A 20,640-nucleotide genomic window follows, 5' to 3' on the forward strand; every position below is an offset into this window, starting at 1 on the left:
TTGAATTACATTCACGTTATGTTACATTAGGTTAATGTCATAATTTCACACATTAATGGAAGCGCACAGATACAGCTTTAGTTTGACACCAACACGACACAAACAAGCCTTGAGTCCCTGAAACTAAAGTCCAGGAAAACAAACAACATGACAGATATGAAACTCTAAACTCACAGGTTTACAGTTTTCAAGAGCAGAAGGAGAACTCTTGAAGGTTCTGCTCAGACTCAGAGTTGATTAGTTGACAGGAGATAAGCGTGTATGGTACAGTAGCCTCAGGTGGTTGTACTGTCACGTGGGGGGTTACCTGTGCTGATGACGAGCTTGTTCAGTCTGGACTGAAGACCAGGAACCTTTCCAAGGAACGTCAGAGTGAACTCAGACTTTGGAGGATGATCGTCCGACTCTGTGGAGCTAGCCGAATCAGGTAGAACCTTTGTCAAGGTTCTATTATGGTTGGTTGATCTGGAACCCATTTCACTTTGAACTGTAGGGACTTGCAAGACAGAACCTTCAGGTACTTGGTTTTCACTCTGCTTCAGATGTGGAATCCCAGTGCGATGCAATCCTATTGGCTGCTGTAACTTTGGTGTTAACGTGGTTTGTGTATCGGTACTGATTCTGGTGTCAATGCTGTCGTCAGTTATTGTTTCTTCACCATCAGTGAGTAGTTTGACTGAAGAGTCATCGTTCTTATTTTGGTGTTCTACTCTTCTTCTCATGGGCAGATGTGAGAGTCTGAAGTCAGGTTTTTTGTTGTGGTCGTTCAGCTCGGTGCGATGTTGTCCTGTAGTTCGTAACGGCGGTCGTTTCCCAAAGAGTTTAATTAGTCTTGAATCTTGATGATTATCGACGTTTGGTCCACTTTGGACTCTAGTGTTTCTGAATGTCTTTCTGCTGAAGACAGGAACAGTTGAAACATTCTCTAGCTGCTGCGATTCCCTACCGTCTACAGTGTGGTCTCTTATCTGAACATTTTGTTGTCCAATAACGTATCGTTTTAGGGGCGTCTCTGGTCTTGTGAAAGTTTGTCCAGATGTTTGTCTTTCCTGAACATTGACTTCCTCTCTGTCTGTCAAAGACTCATCGGTCTCATTGTGGAGTTTGTCTGTTATTCTCATGACTGAACTTGTAAGTCTTGAGTTGGTTCTCTGGTTGTGGTCGTCCAGCTCTGCGAGATGTTCTCCCGTAGTTCTCACTAATGGTCTTAAGGTGAGACGACGGGTTTGTTTTGTGGATTTGGTAATAGTTTGACCTTCCTGAACATTGACCCCCACCCTGTCGTTGCTGTGGATTGTTCTACGCATAGAGTTCTCTCCTGATTCTTTAATGTGAATGTGCTGCTGTAGGGGTTTGTTTTCAGGGATAATGTCTCTTGCCAGTTGGTTACTTTGACCTCCAGCAGTGTACCTGCTTCCAGCTGCAGGTTTTCTGTTCAGAAAAGGCTTCCGCATCATTCTCTGTGGATACTTGTAGTGTGTACGGTTCTGTAAAGATGCACCATGAGGATGTTTTCTAGGAAACCCAACTTTGGCGTTTGGTTGAGGGGAGGACCACACACCACTCCCACTGAGGGTCTGATTGAACTCTGAATCTGAAGCGTCCACGCTGGATTTTAAGGAAGTGAAGTGAGGTGAAATTGTGGAAAAATTTTGAATCTCAAGTTTAGTTTTTAAAGGAGAAGACGGAGGAACCACAGTTTTATTTTGAAAAGGTCTGGGTTTAAATAAGATACGCCTCCGATATGCACCACGAGGAAGGAGCTGTATTGGGATTTGAGGGTTTTCTGTCTGCGTGTCTGTAGACTTTGTTCGGATTTCTCCTTCCTTATGTGAGTTTTCCTGTTGGTTGTGATTTGAGGAAGGCCTTAGATGATGGTTTTGGTTCAGTAAAGATTCACGGTTTGGTTTTGTGCGGCGGAACAGCAGCTCTTTGCTTTCCCCAGATGACCTTGATGCCTGTTTGTCAGTCGTTTGCTTAGTGCGTTCAACATCTTCGACTAAAGCCAAGTTAGACGACGGTGATGAAGGTTCAGGTTGTGAAGAAGCGTCTGCAGATGAAGATGACAACAGTGGCTTCAGACCTCCAAAAATCTGCCTCCTCATTGTTTCTCTGCACTCAGAGAGGTTTGATGCCTTTGAGAGGTGGACAGAGAATGTTGAGATGTTCAACCTTTCAAACGTGTCCGTCAGAAGTTTGTGCAAAGGATCAGCTGAGTGACGGACATCTCCAGCAGGGGGCGTCTCTGGGCCTGATCCATGGGGCGTCGCCGCCACCAATTTTGAGTCTGAACAATTCCCTCTGCTGCTCGGCTGCGTCGGGGTGCGGTTCCCGCCAACATCTGCTTTCTCTTCCCAGCTGTCTGAGTCAGTTTCTGGCACCTGATCTAGATTTTCATCCTCCGTCCTCTCAAAAGACTTTGCTCCTGCTCTCTGGCCTCTGAGGGCGTCTCTGAGATCTGCTTTGAATTGTCTGGGTACCGTCTGTGGCCCTCCATCAGAGCTGGAGCTTACCTGGAACCTTGGTGCTACCTTTGACCTTAGGCGGTTTCTCACGTTGATTAAAGCAGGTCGAGATCCAGACCCAGTAGACACTCCTAAACCTTTCCGGTCATCATTCCTCTGCTGCTCAGAAGCTTGAACCCTTTCCTTACCATCTTGAACGTGTCCCTGGGTGTCCTTTAGGGTCAAACTTTCTGTGGAGACCGTCCTTAATGTGAACCCTGCAGATGTGAAGGTTGGATTATTAGCGTTAGCATGACACTGATCATCCACACCAGGTTGAATCTGAAGAAAAAGAGACACCTCTGGGTTAGTTTCCCTCTGCAGCTCATCTGTCCTCAGAGGGAGCGCCACAAACAACCTGAAAGTACAAACGTGAAGATGTTTTCCTGGAAAACAAATGTCAGGATTAGAAAATGAAAGAAAGGTGGTCTGGAAAAGGTTTGAATAAGCTTTAAAAGGTGTGTTCCTGTAAACGTGGAGGACATGTGAAGGTCATTACATCAGCAGCACAAACATTCCCAAAGGGAAGAAAAAACTGCTTTTCAAACACAGAATGTTTATTTCTGCTCTGTGACTTTCAGGTAAACAATCATTTGATAGAAATCACGCGAAAGGTAAGACTTTTCAGCAATTTATGTGAGCAAATAGGTCAGAATTTCAAAATCAAAGTATTGTAAAAAAGTGTTTTTGGCCTCAGATGAACATGGTACCATTAACACAACAATAGACACCATCATTTTATTGTTTATAACTATTATTATTAATGTAAGTAAGTAAGTACATTTTATTTCTATAGCACTATAGGCAAAATGCTATTGCAACATCACAAAAGGATGATAAAACACAAGATAATTTAAAACAACAGTAGGAACATCATCAAAGGTGAATAAAACTTAAAAGCAATTTAATCAAAAGCCTTTCTGAAAAGCGTCCACACAGACTGCAGGTGTAGGTTATTCCAAAACTGTAAATAACTTCATTAAAAACAAATACAATCAAAACTTTTTCTAAATAATTTAACAAAATATCAGATTGCTGAGACTTTATTTCTTAAAATCAAACGTGACTCACCAGAAACCACCTGATTGGTAACCGCGTCACTGCGAGCCCCGCCCCGCTCCGCCACCAGCTCCACCACATACAAACGTCCCACCTCCAAGTCTGTGATGTGGGCGGAACTTCTCCCAGCAGGGACAATGATCTCCTGACTCCGCCCCTGTCCGTCAGCTGGTGTGACAGTCAGTCGATAGGAGTCGATCAGTGCCGGCGTCTCCGTCCACTGGATCACGGCCGAGCTGGAGGTGGTTTTCAACACGCGGAGGTCGGACGGGGGGGCGAGGCCTAGGAGGAGCATCAGACGTGAATATAAAGCTCACTTAACCAGAGGAAGAACAGGAAGTGTGAGAAACATACGCGTCAGGAAGTGGGCGGTGCTCTCCGGCCCCCGCTGACCTCCGACCTCTCCGACGACGCTAACGCTGTATCTCTGATCTGATGCTAGTCCGCTCTGAGTAAACGACGAGTGGCCCCCGTCCACCTGAGCAATAATCGGCTCCTCGCTCTCCTTCTACTCACGCACACACAGAAGAGATACCAGGGCGTCACCAACAACCATTACGTTACAGATAAACGTCAACAAATGTCAACAAACGTCAACAAAACATCAACAAACGTCAACAAAACGTCAATAAAATGTCAACAAACATCAACAAACATCAACAAACGTCAATAAAACGTCAAAAAAACGTCAAAAAATGTCAACAAACATCAACAAACATCAACAAAACGTCAATAAAACATCAACAAATGTCAATAAAACATCAACAAACGTCAACAAAACGTCAACAAACGTCAACAAAACATCAACAAACATCAACAAACGTCAACAAAACGTCAACAAACGTCAATGAAACGTCAACAAACGTCAACAAAACATCAACAAACGTCAATAAAACATCAACAAACGTCAACAAAACATCAACAAACATCAACAAAACATCAATAAACGTCAACAAAATGTCAACAAACGTCAACAAAACATTAACAAAACATCAACAAACATCAACAAAACATCAACAAACATCAACTAAATGTCAACAAAACATCAACAAACGTCAACAAATGTCAACAAAACATCAACAAACATCAACAAACGTCAACAAACATCAACAAAACGTCAATAAACGTCAACAAAATGTCAACAAACGTCAACAAAACATCAACAAACATCAACAAAATGTCAACAAAACATCAACAAAACATCAATAAACGTCAACAAAATGTCAACAAACGTCGACAAAACATCAACAAAACATCAACAAAATGTCAAACATCAACAAAACGTCAACAAACGTCAACAAAATGTCAAACATCAAGAAAACGTCAACAAAACATCAACAAACGTCAACAAACATCAACAAACGCCAACAAAATGTCAATAAAACGTCAACAAACGTCAACAAAACGTCAACAAAATGTCAACAAAACATCAACAAACGTCAACAAAATGTCAAACATCAACAAAACGTCAACAAAACATCAACAAAATGTCAATAAAATGTCAACAAAACATAAACAAACGTCAACAAAACATCAACAAACATCAACAAACGTCAAAAAACATCAACAAAACATCAACAAAACGTCAACAAAACATCAACAAACATCAACAAACATCATCAGACATTGTCAATGACATCACACACACAAACCAGGAACACACATTAAATGTCTGTAAATACACACATAGGTTGATGAAGCCTCTGATTAGACCAGAATCTGAACTTTAAAGAAGCTCAGAGTCACAAACATCACCGCAGGAATAAATTAAGCATTAGAGCGTCAATCAATGCTCACTGAGGGCTCTGATTGGAGGAAAACTAGTCCCTCCTCCAGAGTTTATAAGCGGGGCGTGGCCAACAGTGACAGTTGGTGACGCACAATTGTCCAATGACGTGTCATAATCTGTCTCAGCCAATAGCAACATGTAATTGTAGTAGCAGCGTGTGTGTGTGTGTGTGTGTGTGTGTGTGTGTGTGTGTGTGCGTGTGTGTGTGTGTGTGGTGTGTGTTGCTCGTTACTTTAATCAATGAACTTCCACAGATCAACACGTCGGTGGCCTGGAGATGAATCTGTTTCCTGGGCTAAGGAACGTCTGGTTTGTGTGTGTGTGTGTGTGTGTCAATGATCTGGCAGCAGACAGTGTTATTGATGGTGTTTACACGTTGCCGTGGCGACAGGCATCCATCCTACATCTGTATGTGTGAGCTGTGTGTGCGCCTTCAGATGGAAACACACAAAACACAACAACAGCAACACAATGACGCATTCACTGACCCTCAGAAAAACTAACGCTTCATAATTCAATGTCGGAAAGAAGAACAGATAGGACGAGGTCAAAGGTCAAAGATCCAGAGAACGGATGACGTTGAAATATTTTCATTTTCAACTTTGACCTTCAGCTGGTCAAACTGTTTTCAACTTTCTTAGATTGTTTCAGATCTTATTTCAACAATTTTCATCATATATTCTGCTTTATAACACAGAGGGTTGATGCTAATGCTAGGTTAATGCTCATGCCAGAAGGGTTCCCATCTTTCAGAACAGAAAATCAGGGACACCCACTGGTCCGTGAACAAAATCCTCAACATATGGACATAGAACAGTGTTTACCAAACGTTATCACCACATGTACCCTGAGCTGATGTTATATATTATTTATTAATCGTCTAACCTGACTGCTGATGGTGATGTAATACACATCATACTGGACTGACGGAGAAGTCCAGACCAGCGTCACAGACGTGTCAGTGACATCCTGAGCAGAAAGCTGAGACACTGACAGAAAAACAGAAAAAGACGTTCATTTACAGAGAAACAGAAAGAGAAATAAAACGTCTACAGAGAGAATGGTGGGGGTCTCACCGCTCTGACAGTCCTCTCCGCTCCGGCCCTCCTCACACTGGCTGCAGTCCAATCCTGTAAATCCTTCACTGCACACACACACTCCGCCCACACAGCGCCCCCTGCTGGTACAGCTGCCAGGACACGATGTTTCAGAGCAGTCTGTACCAGTGAAGCCACGCCCACAGACACACTGACCGTCCACACAGTGACCGTTACTGCTGCACTCACTGGGACAGACCGTCTGTGAACAGTCCAATCCTGTAAATCCTTCACCGCACACACACACTCCGCCCACACAGCGCCCCCTGCTGGTACAGCTGCCAGGACATGATGTTTCAGAGCAGTCTGTACCAGTGAAACCAGAGAAACAGACGCAGCGTCCGCCCACACAGCGACCCTGGTCACTGCAGTCATCAGGACACTGGTCAACATCAACAGAGCTACCCACACCTGTGGAGGATTTACACTGGGATTAGAGATTAAAGATGAGATTAAAGATTAGAGAAAACTGAGATTAAAGAAAATATTAAATATGAGATTAAATGTGTTATTATGAATGAGGGACCTTTGCTCTCCTTGGCGTGGCAGCTGTTCTCGTCTGTTCCACATTTCTTCCTCAGATTAGACACTTCCTTCTCTAGCGTCTCCACTCGCCGTCTGAGGACGGAGAAGTCCAGCTCACAGCTACAGGAACCAGGACCAGAACCTGATGGGACCAGTTGGATGTGATGGCTCAGAACCAGAGGAGATCCAGGAGCTAGGTCCACCTCTGGAGAGAGAACATGAGAACAGCAGGAGCTTCAGGTCACTAAAAATCAGGGATGTCCAGAAGCGTAGGCGGCGGGTGTTATCGTCTACTACTCTCTCTCTAGTCACCTTTGTTGTTAGTTATGTTTATTAACATATTTACTCATAGACCTTATTCTTTTTAAGGCTTTAAGTTGAGACTTTTCATTTCTGCTGTCTCATGTTTTCTGCTCTCTTCTCGAGGTCAGCTTCCCAAAACACATCTTATGCCTCAGACACGGAGGCATCACACACTCACATGCCTACACACACTCACATAGTCACACATACACACCCAATACACATCCATTCATACACACAAACACCATACACGCACACACCTCCAACACTCACGACAATCAGCAGATACCAGAGAACTGGTTGTTTTGACCTAAGAAGAAACTGTCTCTTTTCACCCTCTTCTTTCACCTCCTCTGTCCTCTTTATCTCCTGGGGGGAGGAGGGAGGGGGACTGAGGGGGAATATATGATGAGTTAGAACTGTGGGCCACTCCATCATCGGACGTCCGCCCGGGGCGGTCACTAATTTTGTCCATCTTTGTACTCTTTTTTATTTAGTTTTATAATAAACCTTTTATATAAAATCATCAACGCCTCGCCTGGACTCCATCATTCAACCAGAGCAATAAATCATGTCTCCAAATGAGGTCAACCGCAAATTTGCCGTAACACCTTCAACTATTTATTTATTCATTCATTCATTCATTCATTCATTCTACCAAGCAGCAGTTTTACACGCCTCTCCATCATTAGCATTAACACGACCCTGCTGCTGAAGCACACCAAACTTCAGCGGTCTCAGAGAGCGCAATTCGGCCCTTAGCTGGAAACAAACCACATATTGAGACTCAGGGGAATAAAACGTGTCCGCTACATTTTCAATGTAATAAGCACTTTTTTGCACCGCCATTGTGTGTTTCGCCTCTAGTGGGCGTAGTTCTGACTCTACTGTACCTGGGAGAGATGCACATACTGTATATTCAGACTCATAACATTCATTTATTTCTGCTTTACACAGACTTTAAACATCCAGATAATGTAAATTATGCAGATATGTTCCAGTACCAGACAGTATTCTACAGAGGACTACTAACAGACCACGCCCCCATACTACTGCTATACTATAAGTTGGTACATTTTACACTGGAAAGAGGTAAACTGATGATGATGCTCAATTCTTTGTCATTGTTACCATGGATACCAGATTTTAACTTGTAAATACATCAAACAAACAAAAACTAGGTGAGAAAATACATCATGTTGAGAAAAGTGCTACAAAATAGACAAAAGAAAAGCCACAATTACACTAATATAATGCACCAAAATCTATCATTTAGCATCATTTTTGTCCATTTTCAGGAGGGGGCATGCCCCCCCAAACCCCTCGTTATTACGCACCAGCGGTGTGTAGTGGTGGGCAGTGATTTCTCGCTGCGAGTTTTAACCTCGTACTTTTTTTTTCAGCACATCACTGTTCACACGCTTTGGTGTTTACCTCTGATGATGGACGAAGAAGAAGAAGAAGAAGAAGAAGAAGAAGAAGAAGAAGAAGAAGAAGAAGGATCCGTGTGGGAGGAACCGTCAGAGATCAGAACCTGCAGAAACAAACACAGTTATTAACCCTCCAATTATCCTCAAATATCACTAATATTAATATTAATATATATATAAAACATCAATCTGACCACAGGGATATTTGCCTCCAGAAAATGATTTTCAGGAAATAATTGACCAAGTTTTAGTGTCAGACACAATTGTATAAGTTCAATGATTACATTTATGAAAAGTTCATCTAAAGTGAAGTATTTGATTAATTAGACCAAAGCTGTACGACCATCAGTAAAAAGATCAGTAGAGGTCAAAGTTCATCACGTCACAAAAAAAGACTTTTTTCTCTAAAACAAATTGAGATCCAGAGCTCAGACTGGTACCATTGAACAACATTTCCTTTCAATGAGTGACCTTGACCTTTGCTCAAGGTCATGTTTTAGGTCAAGGTCAGTCTTTTGTTTTCCTGTATTATTACTTTCAATTTAAGCAGTAAAAACAATCCAGATACAGGTTCTTATTTTTTCCATTTTTTTCAAATTGCCAGATACATATTCACCTTAAAAATACAGGTGTTGCCTGGTATTTCAATTGTACCAATAAATTTAGAAAAAAAAGTCAACTATTATTTTTTTGAATGATAAACATTGAATGGGGATAAATTAACCCAAGGATAATAAAATGGATAAATAACTTCACTCATGGAGGAACATCCTTCATACTTTATTTCTCTTATTTATCACTCATCACGTTCTCATTTTCCTGATCCTTAAATATCTAACATGTTTGAACAATTTAACAATAATTTATAATTAGATTTAAACAAAATCCACTTTGTTTTTTTATATAAATCTATCTGATCCCAATCCAAACACAATCTGTCACAACGTTTCAGTGAAAACAAACTGTTCACCAGATAACATGATCACCATCCAAACTGTAACACTGGGACTAAAGCTACCTTGATGACGCCCCGCGTGGGCGACCTTTGACCTCTGAGCTCAGTGGAGGTCGCACGGGTCAGCAGGACGAGGATGAGGAAGACGAGCATGGTGTGATGAAGATGAAGGTCCTGGAAGAGACGAAGATCCCGTGAGTAACTGGTTTAATGTTTATCATCCATTCAAAACGTATTTAAAACAAGCGCAAATTAAAGACAATTACAAAAATGATCAAATATAGAATATAAAACAAAATAAGATCAAAAGTGAATAAGATGTGAAGTAAAAAATGAAAAATGCAAGAGGAAATGGTAAATAAATGTAGAAGTACATGAGAGTGAGGATGGAGCCGTCCGTCTGTGTGTGCGTCCGTCTGTGTGTGTGTGTCCGTCTGTGTGTGTGTGTCCGTCTGTGTGTGTGTCCGTCTGTGTGTGTGTGTCCCTGTGCGTCCGTCTGTGTGTGTGTGTGTGTGTTCGTCTCTGTGTGTGTGTGTCCCTGTGCGTCCGTCTGTGTGTGTCTGTCTGTGTGTTCGTCTCTGTGTGTGTGTGTCCGTGTCCAACTGGCACTGAGTGAGTTTCCTCAGACTCAGAGAATGTTCCTCTTCTCTGTGATGTAACGTTTACAGCTCCCTACTGGGTGGAGAACGGCTGGAAAACATGTGCACAGTGTGTGTGTGTGTGTGTGTCATAGAAACACAGAGAGGACGTCACCCACCTGCAGGGGGCGCCGCTCCGCGCTCACAGGGGCTACAGTGTGAGGCACGGTGGTGGCAGCATCATGGCTGTGGAGGTGATTTCCTGCTGCTACTGCACCCACACGATGCAAAGGAAAGAGACTCCTCCCCCTCCCACAGGAGGACACGCCCCTTTTCCCAGCGGCTGCAGAAGAAGCTCACCTACTGGTGTAGTGCTCCAACCGGTCGTCGTTATACCTGGTGACGATTTAACAATAAAACACACTGAGTCACATGACAACATGATGACAGAATGTGTCACAGACGTAGATCTATAATAATAGACACACATGTAAACAATGCAGGACTAGATCAACACTTTATAGAATGTTTTTATTTTACACGTAACTATGGAAGTCATTTAATAAAATACCTTTGTGTTCAGCTCAGCCAATAGGAAGAAGGTATATTATCTTTGATATCAATCAGACTGGAATGGAATGTGAACCGAACAGCTTTCTGCATGTGGGAGGAGTCAGAGTTTGTTACCATGGTGACTGACTCAGTTTCAGTTAGTGTGTGTGTGTGTGTGTGTGTGTGGTCTTTAACGTTTCTCAGCAGAGGTTAAACACTAAATCATCATCATGATGTCACTGATGTAAAGAACATAAACTAAAGTCCAGAAGATCAGTGACATAGAGCTGAGGGGGCGGAGCCACGGACACACACCGTAGCGTCTGATCAGACCATAAACATGTTGTAGCGTAACGACCTCCCAGCGTGTGCGACACGTGCACGTACAACACGATACGTGCAGAAGGAAAACAAAGCTGGAGAACAGACGCAGAAACACACAAAGATGACTGTACGCAGAAACACGTGTCAGTTTATTTAACATTATAGTTTTATTTTTACATGAACACACTTTTTCTCATCCATCAATAATAATTTGTGGCACGACTCTTTAAAATCCACCAAAAGATGAAGTTCACATTCTAAAAAGAGCAAAACATCAGAAATAAATGAATAAATTCAAGGTTAATGTTGGACGAGACACAGGAAAGAGTTTAGACACAAATAAATCATGTACAACATGATCTTAGAGGAACATAGAGCTATAAAAACACTGCTCTACATTCATACATACACATATCAGCTAAACACATTTAGTTTAATCAGTTCAGAATTTCAAGATGTTAAACATCACATGAACAGACGGAGAACACAGAATAACGATAAGGATTAGCATTATTAGCATCATTAGCTCCTTGGAGGAAGTAACAACAAAAACAAACAAAAGAACAACCAAAACACAAAGTAGTAAAAGTACACAAAGGGACTTTAAAAACACACAAAACCAAAAGTAAAAGGTGTGTGTTAAACTTTACTTCCACGCTCCTTGTCGACAGATTTTATTAACTCCACTTGCATTATGACGTTGCGCCATTTTTCATCATGTAATGGAGGAAGGGGGCGTGTCCGATGGTGTTTTGTAAGCTGAATGCTGATTGGCTGATCCACAAACGCAATTAAACCAGGGTCACAATTTGTCTATTTGGTAGTGTTAGGGCCGGCCTACCTGACAGGCAACACAGGCGGCTGCCAAGGTCGCCATCTGCTGACGGGGCGCCAAATCTTTCATTTACATTGGTATAATAAACTGTACATGTTTTCTTTTAATTAAATATTAAAATTAAAATCAGGAACTATACCTGCTAATCTTCTGCCCATATTTATTTTATTTTTTGTGCTATTCCATATAATGCTAATGTGTTGTTTGCACATTAGCATTGTTGGTCTGTTTTGTTCATCAGTGAATGAAGATGAGTTTATCCGACTCAGGGAAGGACTCTGACCGGTGTCCCTGAAGCCACGCCCCCTCCTCCACCATCATGTTAATACTGATCCAATATGTGGAAAAGGACGTGTTTGACCTTTTGTTTCCACCTGAACCACAACACAACCAAGAGACGCACAAAATCACTAAAACTACACAAAACAGAAGAAAATGACACAAAAGCAACAACACAGAAAGTAAAGAAAAATACACAAATGAAACTCATTGTTGCTCCCTGTGCTCTGATTGGTTGTTAATGTAATGCTGACATGTTGATCATGTGACCCTCAGATCAGATAAAATCATGTTGGTGGCCACGCCCACTATGATTAAAGTTGATAAAAATCTCAACAATAGGACAGAAACATTTTTATTTAAAAATGTGTAAAAGATCAGAACAAAAACAAACGCACAAAATGACAACAAAAACGTACAAAGAAAAAAATTGTGATTGTGTGTGTGCTAGCGTCTGCCGCTCGCTGCCTTACATTAGCAATGCATATTTCAGCCACATCTGGAGAAACCATCACCTCCACATCTGGCTGAGGAGGAACACTTTTATTGCAGGAAAAACACATTCCTGTTCAGAGGAAACAAAGCCGTTACATTTACTACGTGAGGAACCTTCATTTCTCCACAACGCGACGTTTAAAGAGCAGCAGCCGTTACACACTTGCTTTACGACAGGACGATCGCAGAACAAAAAAAGGTACATGATGATGCAGAGACACGATCACAAAAAGAATGAAAACAAAAAAACACGACGATCACAGAATGAAAGATGATCTTTCTTTGATCGGATCGTTGTTTCTACGTGTGTAACGTCTGCTCTGAACGGTGTTCTGCGTTCAGGTGTGACGCAGTGTGGTGGGAGGTCGAGCTCGTTACACGTGTCAAGGTGATGACGTCACACGTGCACAGGGAACGTGTGCTTATTTATTTAAGAGCAACTGAAACAATGACCATCAGAGCGCTGCGTTCAGGGAGCGTAGGACAAACACACGTTAAATTCACCTGAGCTTTGAAAGAGTAGCACTCAGAGGGACGCTGGGATTGGTTCCAGAGCTGTAGGGGAGGATCTAAGAAGGGGGAGGAGCTAAGGGGCAGCAGTGACGACCACAGCCCGATGATTCAAAATCACTTAAAAACCACTGAAAAAAAAAGCATCTAAATCAGCGACAGGGGGCGGGGCCGAACATACATGTTAGCATTAGAATAATGAGCAATCTGAGGAATAACAGGAAACAACAAAGGAACAGTTTTTTCATGGTGTTGCTTTGTGCGTTTTACGTTTTCTGTTTTAAGAGTCAATTTGTGTGATTTTTATATTTTGTTGCCATTTTATGTTTTTAGAGTTGTTTTACATTTATTTGTTGTGTGTTTTTGTTGTGTTTTAGTCACTGTGTGATTTTGTTGCCGTTTTGTACGTTTAAGTCATTTTGTGTGTGGGGTTGCCAGTTGTGTAATCTACAAACTGTAGTTGTGCATTAAGAAATGCTGACACGTCATGTTGTAAAGTTGTTATAAATGGTGAAAGCTGTTAAAGCAGCGAGGCTCTTTCACAATAAGAGCTGTGTTTAAATTGAAGCCGAGTGACTCACGCTGAGCTTTTGTCCAGCGGATTCCCACCGTCATTAATGAGCTGCTTGTTAATTTCACACTTAATTAGCAACGTTCAGCTTTTCCATCATTAACAACTCCAACACACACACCTGTAAACACACACTGAAACATCACTTCCTATGGAAGAACGAGGCACAAAATAAAGTCTGAATCAACTTTATTAACAACAGAACATTTACAGACGATAAAAACAAGGATTCCTCACGTACGGTTTGGTCACGGCACGCCTTCAGTAGGGAGGGGGTGGGGCCAGGAGCAGCTTAACTCACACGGACACACACACATGGACACACACACACGGACACACACACACACGGACAAGCTTGTGTGGGACAATTAAAAAAAAACATCTTTTAAAAAACGGTGAAAAACTGAATATTTACACATTATTTACAGCTCATAAATAAACAAACATCACTTCCTGTTGGTGAAGGCGAGCGAGATCCCTCCTAGTATCAATATTATCTATTATACACGTTTCATCCCTTAGTGTGTTTTTGTCGTACTGTGTGTAGGCGCGCTGCGGTTGTCATGGAAACAAAGATGGGTGTGTGTGACCTCACGTCCTCAGACTCCCTCCAACTGGCTGATCAGGAGCTCCGCCCCTCGGCGCTGCGCCCTGGCGTGCGAGTGGTGGTGGTGGCGTCCTCTCAGAGAGGTGTGGTTGCCATGGTGATGGGAGGAGGACGGAGGAGGCGGAGCATCACGCAGCGACACAGGAACAGACGAAGATTTAATGGGAACGATTCGAGTGTCCATCACCTCACAGTCGACCATCATCATCATCTCATAACCAGGGGAGGAGTCATAGAGGGTCTCTGTGGGACATCATCATCAATAAACCTTTTCACACTCTGACCTGGGGTCAAAGGTCAGAGGGATATACACTAAACTCATTCACTGTAATATTTCCAACCTAACAGCGTTTATAATGTTATTCCAGAGATCGTTAGTGTTTATATTATTAATATTACACATATTCAGACTGGTTTTCTGATGATGTCACTTATGGTTGATCTCAGCACTTTTAAAAACTGATGGAGCGGCTCAGCAACAGTATGGAAGCAAACAGTCCTCTTGCTTCCACACAGGTGACCCCTGGATGATGAAAACACAGACTACCAGGGTCTCCAGGGGGAGGAGTCTGACCCAGGAATGATGTGACAGACCTCCTCTGTTTACATTCCTTCTACAAACTTAACTTATGAGTACGGATGGGAATTGATAAGAATTTAGCGATTCCGGTTCCATTATCGATACTGCTTATCGATTCAATTCCTTATGGATTCTCTTATTGATTCTCATTGGGTGAGAGAATTAAATAATACAAATGGATTTGTTTGCTTTAACTCTTTATTATATTATCTTTGTCTCTTTAACTTCCTGCAGGAATATCAGCTCTAGTTTAATCCACCAGGTATTGATTGTTTTCACTGGATAATAATATATACAAAATCACTATATCAAATTGATGAATTCATAATTATGTATTTAAACAATAAAGCTTTAGTTTAGCCTTTGTTTACATTTCTATAAATGGACCTTCAGACACGCCCACAGCTGTGGGTGGAGGAGGTGGACAACAAACAACTACATGGTGGGAGGAGCTTCACTTGGTGCTAGAATAAACACAATATACAGGAGTTTATTGTTACGTATTTACAACGTAAGAGGAACCGATAAGTGGAATTGAAATACAAGCAAACAAACGATTCCTAGGAATTGAATTACTGGGTTTTCTTATTATTGTTTATGATTTGTGCAGTTGTTTTAACAACTGTAAAGTGTCTGAGTTTTTGAAAAGAGCTTATAAATAAAATATATGAATGAGATTTCTGAGTGTGAAAAGGACAGTATGAGTTTATTATTCACTAACCAGGTCCATGGTTATTTTATTAAGATATTATTTTAATTATATTTACACATTCTCATGCTGGAGAACTGAATGACAGCGAGATTTTTGAGTGTGTGAAAAGACTTATGTCATCATCATCATCATCATCATCATCATCACTCACCATTCACAGACATGGCTGGCATCACCAGAGACATCTTAGGTCGGCTGGTTTTATTGTGGCTGATAGCAGGAAGTAGCAGGTGGTCCTAGAACACACACATAGTTTAATAACACACACACACACACACACACACACACACACACACACACACACACACACACACACACACACACACACACACACACACACACACACACACACACACACACACACACACACACACACACACACACACACACACACACACACACACTTTCTCACCCGTCTGAATGAAACTACGTAGAAAGTATCTTCTCTGCGGTCGATGGCGTCTAAGAAGTCACTGTTGGTCACTTCAGGACCAGGAAACACCTGCAGCTGACTGTGGACCAGGATCAGGATTAGAACCAGGATCATGATTAAAACCAGGATCAGGATTAGAACCAGGATCAGGATTAGAACCAGGATCAGGATTAGAACCAGAACCAGATGGAACAGCTCAGTGTGACAGTAGCTGTTTTTCTAAATCTAAATAGTTCAGTAAAAACACTAAATATCACTAAAAAGCTTTCACGCTTTCATGAGGAGGATTTACAGATGTTTCAATATTGAAATATGTTAAAAAAAAATGCTAATAAAACACTTTCCACAAATAGTGTAAATAGAAGAGTCGACTGGGACATTTCTTAACATTAGACTTTAAAATGATGATGATTATTATCATTAGTTTCACATTAAACGTGAAACAACAAAGGAATGCAGAGTGAGCAGAGAAATGTTAACCTTTCCTGTGTCTTCAGACACAGAGGAGTCTGTAGTTGAAGCTCTCCTCAGCTTTGGGGGTTAACTCCCTCGTTTCATAGTCACTGAGTAGGACACGAGACTCCGCCTCATTTCAGCAGCTCCGACATTTAGTTTGTCAATCACTAAAAACAGTGTACGGCTGATAATCAATATGCTCCAGTCAAACGCTCAATGACTCCACACCACTGGTCGAACGGCTTCATTCACAGTTAAAGGGACACACACACACACACACACACACACACACGAAGTTCTAAGTATCCGTCTTTCTACGCCGAAGTCTCACAGGATGAGATTTCACGAGAGTTACGAGACTCCTCCCCAAAACAACGTTCAATGAAAACATCGTTCAACGCACAATTAGACTATGTCAACATTTAGGAATATCACTTATTTTGCTAAAATCTGTAATGCAGACACAGCGTTTACCTCTCTATGGAGCGATGAGCCTGGATCGGCAAATATCTGGAGAAGTTGGTCTTCTTCAGCTGAGCTCTCTGACACACACACACACACACACACACACACACACACACACACACACACACACACACACACACACACACACACACACACACACACACACACACACACACACACACACACACACACACACACACACACACACACACACACACACACACACACACACACACACACACACGTTAGCTTGGCATCTAGCAACCAGTGTCACATATCAAGGTTAGCGTAGCACATAGCAGCATGGGCTGGGCGGGGTCAAAGGGTCATCAGGTTCACACGGGGGTTAAGGAAGTAGGCAGCATAACAGGGTGGTGGGTGGGGCCTCTGGGGGCGCTGTCTGAATATGTGCTAGGGTCTGAAAAGGTCAGTGTTTTTCCTCTACCAGGGGTCACCTCTGAGTGTGGGGGCAGGGCTCCAGCTTTGATACTGATCAGAACACTCCATCCACAGGTCAATAAAAGGATGAACACGGTTTATTTTATTTTGAAAATAATCTGGATATTCTGTGTCTGGGCAGTACTTCCTGTCCCACACAGGCTTATCTTTGTTAAACAGCAGCTCCAGCGTCAGCAAAAATAGAAGATCTGTGTATCAGCATGACTCAGCAGTTATTCAGCTGTGATGGAGCAGATATGGACGAGGCTCATGGTGCTGGTGACATGTGGAGACTAAATAAATACATGTATTTAATTATAATAATAAAACATGCAGATGTGTGGTTTTGACCTTAGACAGTAAATCAGTAAGGTTAAAAAGGTCAGTCAGTGTGTGTGTGTGTGTGTGTGTGTGTGTGCTACCTGTGCAATCTTTGCCTTTTTCACAATCTTTGGTTTCCCTCCAGATTTTTTTCGATCGATCTGATGACGATGAACCCAACCACGGAGCTCGTCTGCCAGCCTGGAGACACACACACACACACACACACACACTAAATGTAAAGCAGGATGTCTGTATTACAGTCCTAACAGGAGCTGATCAGAGGTTAATAATACTGTAGTTGTTGTTGTTGCTCTACCTCAGTGACTCTGAGCGATTGAACTGTCGACAGTCTGAGGAGCTGAAGTATCGATCGATGTCCTGAAGAACCAAATCCTTCACGTCACTGAACACATCAGACAGGTTTCTGCACAGAGTCACTGACTCATTAGACTCATTAAATCTTTACATTAGTAAATATACATTATTAGTGAATATTAATGTTAATAAATACATGGTATTCGTAAATATTAACATTAATGAATAAACAATATTAGTAAATATTTATGATAATTATTGGTGAATATTTACATTAATAAGATAAGATAAAACTTTATTGATCCACCAATGAAGAAATTTAGATGTTAAAGCAGCTCCAAAAAAACAGGGAAACAGGAAATATAACAGCATCAAACAATAATTAATTAAAGGCAGAAAAAATACAATAGAATTAAAAAATACAAGGCTTTGTACACTTTCACTAGTGGAAAGAGCGATCAGAAAAATACACACGCAGCATTAACGATTGATAATGATTAAACATGTACCTGAACTGGTAGGGCTCTGAGGTGAACCTCTCTGTCTCTCCACTCCTCCACTGCTGCTCTGCTCCTAGCTCCTCCTCCTGCTCCGCCCTGACCTCTGACCTCCTGCTGGGGGGCGGAGCCTCCTGCTGGTTCATCTCTAACAAGCGGCGTGCAGTGAACGACACATCCCGTAGGCCCGACAACTTCCTGTCTGACAGGCTACAGGGGGAGGAGTCAGTACACGTGAAGGCGGAGTCTGGATCCTAAACACTGAGTCAGCAGGTCTCACCTGATTGGTCCAAAGCTGAAGGTGACGAAGAGGAGCACAGCCATCACGCACACCGCACGTTTGTTGCTGCTGGAGTCAGAGCCCTGAGAGGTAGATCAGACCTTTACCGGTTAGATCAGACCTTTACCGGTTAGATCAGACCTTTACCGGTTAGATCAGACCTTTACCGGTTAGATCAGACCTTTACCGGTTAGATCAGACCTTTACCGGTTAGATCAGACCTTTACCGGTTAGATCACACCTTTACCGGTTAGATCACACCTTTACCGGTTAGATCAGACCTTTACCGGTTAGATCACACCTTTACCGGTTAGATCACACCTTTACCGGTTAGATCACACCTTTACCGGATAGATCACACGTTTACCGGTTAGATCAGACCTTTACCGGTTAGATCAGACCTTTACCGGTTAGATCAGACCTTTACCGGTTAGATCAGACCTTTACCGGTTAGATCACACCTTTACCGGTTAGATCAGACCTTTACCGGTTAGATCACACCTTTACCGGTTAGATCACACCTTTACCGGTTAGATCACACGTTTACCGGTTAGATCACACGTTTACTGGTTAGATCAGACCTTTACCGGTTAGACCGGTTAGATCAGACCTTTACTGGTTAGATCAGACCTTTACCGGTTAGACCGGTTAGATCAGACCTTTACTGGTTAGATCAGACCTTTACCGGTTAGATCAGACCTTTACTGGTTAGATCAGACCTTTACCGGTTAGACCGGTTAGATCAGACCTTTACCGGTTAGATCAGACCTTTACCGGTTAGATCAGACCTTTACCGGTTAGATCAGACCTTTACCGGTTAGATCAGAGGGGAGCGTAGCCTCACCTCCTTCCCAGCCAGTCTCTCCCTGAGAGCCTTGTTCTCCTGCCGCAGCCTCTCGTTCTCCTGCTGAGCGTCTCTGAGCTGACTCTCCAGGTTCTGTAGATACTCTTTCTTCTTCTTCCTCGACTGACACGCTGACTCTCTGTTCTTTATCATCCTCTGCTGGCGCTTCAGCACCTTCATCTACAGCAGGAACACAACACACTGTAACACAACACACTAACAATACATTTACACATGGACACACTGTAACAAATCTAGTGTTGTTTCAGTTGTGTTGTGTGCAAGTGTGTAGTTTGTTGTTTATGTCTTTTATTTTGAAAGGACTCACGTCGACGTCGTTGCAGCTGTTATTTGGCGCTACGCTGGTCGCAGGTACGATGGGTTTACTTGGGGGAGGATGAGGGGGGGGGCTGGGGCCGTGCTGGGAGATACTGGTGGAAACAGGCTCCACCTTAACCACAGTGGGGGCGGAGCCAAAGCAGACGGACTGGGACAGGACCACTGCAGGAGGACAGGACACACACCTTCACTTAGCTTCATGCTACCTAGCCTCTATGTTGGGCGGCATGTGTGATCACCTGGTCTCTGGTCCAATGAGGACAGGCCTTGGAGGATGAGCGTCTTGGCCGGGGCGGCGGTCTGAGGGACGGGCAGGGCACTCACACACAGTGGGCGGGGCTGGATGGAGGGTTTGGTCTTCAGCACTGAGGGTCACACAGAGGTCAAAGGTCAGCCAGAATTGCTTTAGTAACTACTGTAAGTACCTGAGAACGTAAATAAGAAAGTAACTTAGTAACAATGTATAAAAGTGAATTAGTCATACTACATAGGTAGGTAGGTAAATTAGTAACTACATAAGTAACTCTGTAGTTAAGTAATAAGT

General features: G+C 42.6%; 3 protein-coding genes across 7 annotated transcripts in view; all 3 read right to left on the reverse strand.

Moving 5' to 3' along the window:
• LOC114458517 (tenascin) overlaps window positions 1-14,164 on the reverse strand; it is a 21,495-nt gene extending 7,331 nt beyond the window's left edge. Inside the window, exons 1-11 of one of the 5 annotated variants that reach the window (XM_028440921.1) lie at window positions 14,048-14,164; window positions 10,812-10,897; window positions 10,420-10,636; window positions 9,726-9,836; window positions 8,712-8,811; window positions 6,976-7,179; window positions 6,429-6,860; window positions 6,238-6,341; window positions 3,918-4,071; window positions 3,576-3,845; window positions 308-2,890 (exon numbers count right to left, since the gene is read on the reverse strand). In XM_028440921.1, coding sequence (XP_028296722.1) covers window positions 308-2,890; window positions 3,576-3,845; window positions 3,918-4,071; window positions 6,238-6,341; window positions 6,429-6,860; window positions 6,976-7,179; window positions 8,712-8,811; window positions 9,726-9,815 — 3,937 coding nt within the window. In that variant the 5' untranslated portion in view covers window positions 9,816-9,836; window positions 10,420-10,636; window positions 10,812-10,897; window positions 14,048-14,164. Of the gene's footprint in view, window positions 1-307; window positions 2,891-3,575; window positions 3,846-3,917; window positions 4,072-6,237; window positions 6,342-6,428; window positions 6,861-6,975; window positions 7,180-8,711; window positions 8,812-9,725; window positions 9,837-10,036; window positions 10,225-10,419; window positions 10,637-10,811; window positions 10,898-14,047 lie in introns of those variants that run through there. The other 4 variants (XM_028440922.1, XM_028440920.1, XM_028440923.1 and 1 more) reach the window with 4 other exon arrangements.
• Window positions 13,979-20,640, reverse strand: part of atf6b (activating transcription factor 6 beta) — a 10,536-nt gene continuing 3,874 nt past the window's right edge. The window contains 11 exon segments of the mRNA XM_028440932.1: window positions 13,979-14,656; window positions 15,857-15,941; window positions 16,118-16,217; window positions 17,069-17,136; window positions 17,920-18,019; window positions 18,138-18,245; window positions 18,646-18,843; window positions 18,914-18,996; window positions 19,758-19,937; window positions 20,086-20,258; window positions 20,336-20,461. Coding sequence (XP_028296733.1) covers window positions 14,406-14,656; window positions 15,857-15,941; window positions 16,118-16,217; window positions 17,069-17,136; window positions 17,920-18,019; window positions 18,138-18,245; window positions 18,646-18,843; window positions 18,914-18,996; window positions 19,758-19,937; window positions 20,086-20,258; window positions 20,336-20,461 — 1,472 coding nt within the window. The 3' untranslated portion in view covers window positions 13,979-14,405.
• vps52 (VPS52 subunit of GARP complex) overlaps window positions 17,251-20,640 on the reverse strand; it is a 27,834-nt gene continuing 24,444 nt past the window's right edge. Inside the window, exon 24 of the mRNA XM_028440928.1 lies at window positions 17,251-17,915. The gene's annotated coding sequence lies outside the window, so the exon portion shown is untranslated. The remainder of the gene's footprint in view (window positions 17,916-20,640) is intronic.

Source organism: Gouania willdenowi, unplaced genomic scaffold (genome assembly GCF_900634775.1).
Source record: "Gouania willdenowi unplaced genomic scaffold, fGouWil2.1 scaffold_120_arrow_ctg1, whole genome shotgun sequence".
Classification (NCBI taxonomy): domain Eukaryota; kingdom Metazoa; phylum Chordata; class Actinopteri; order Blenniiformes; family Gobiesocidae; genus Gouania; species Gouania willdenowi.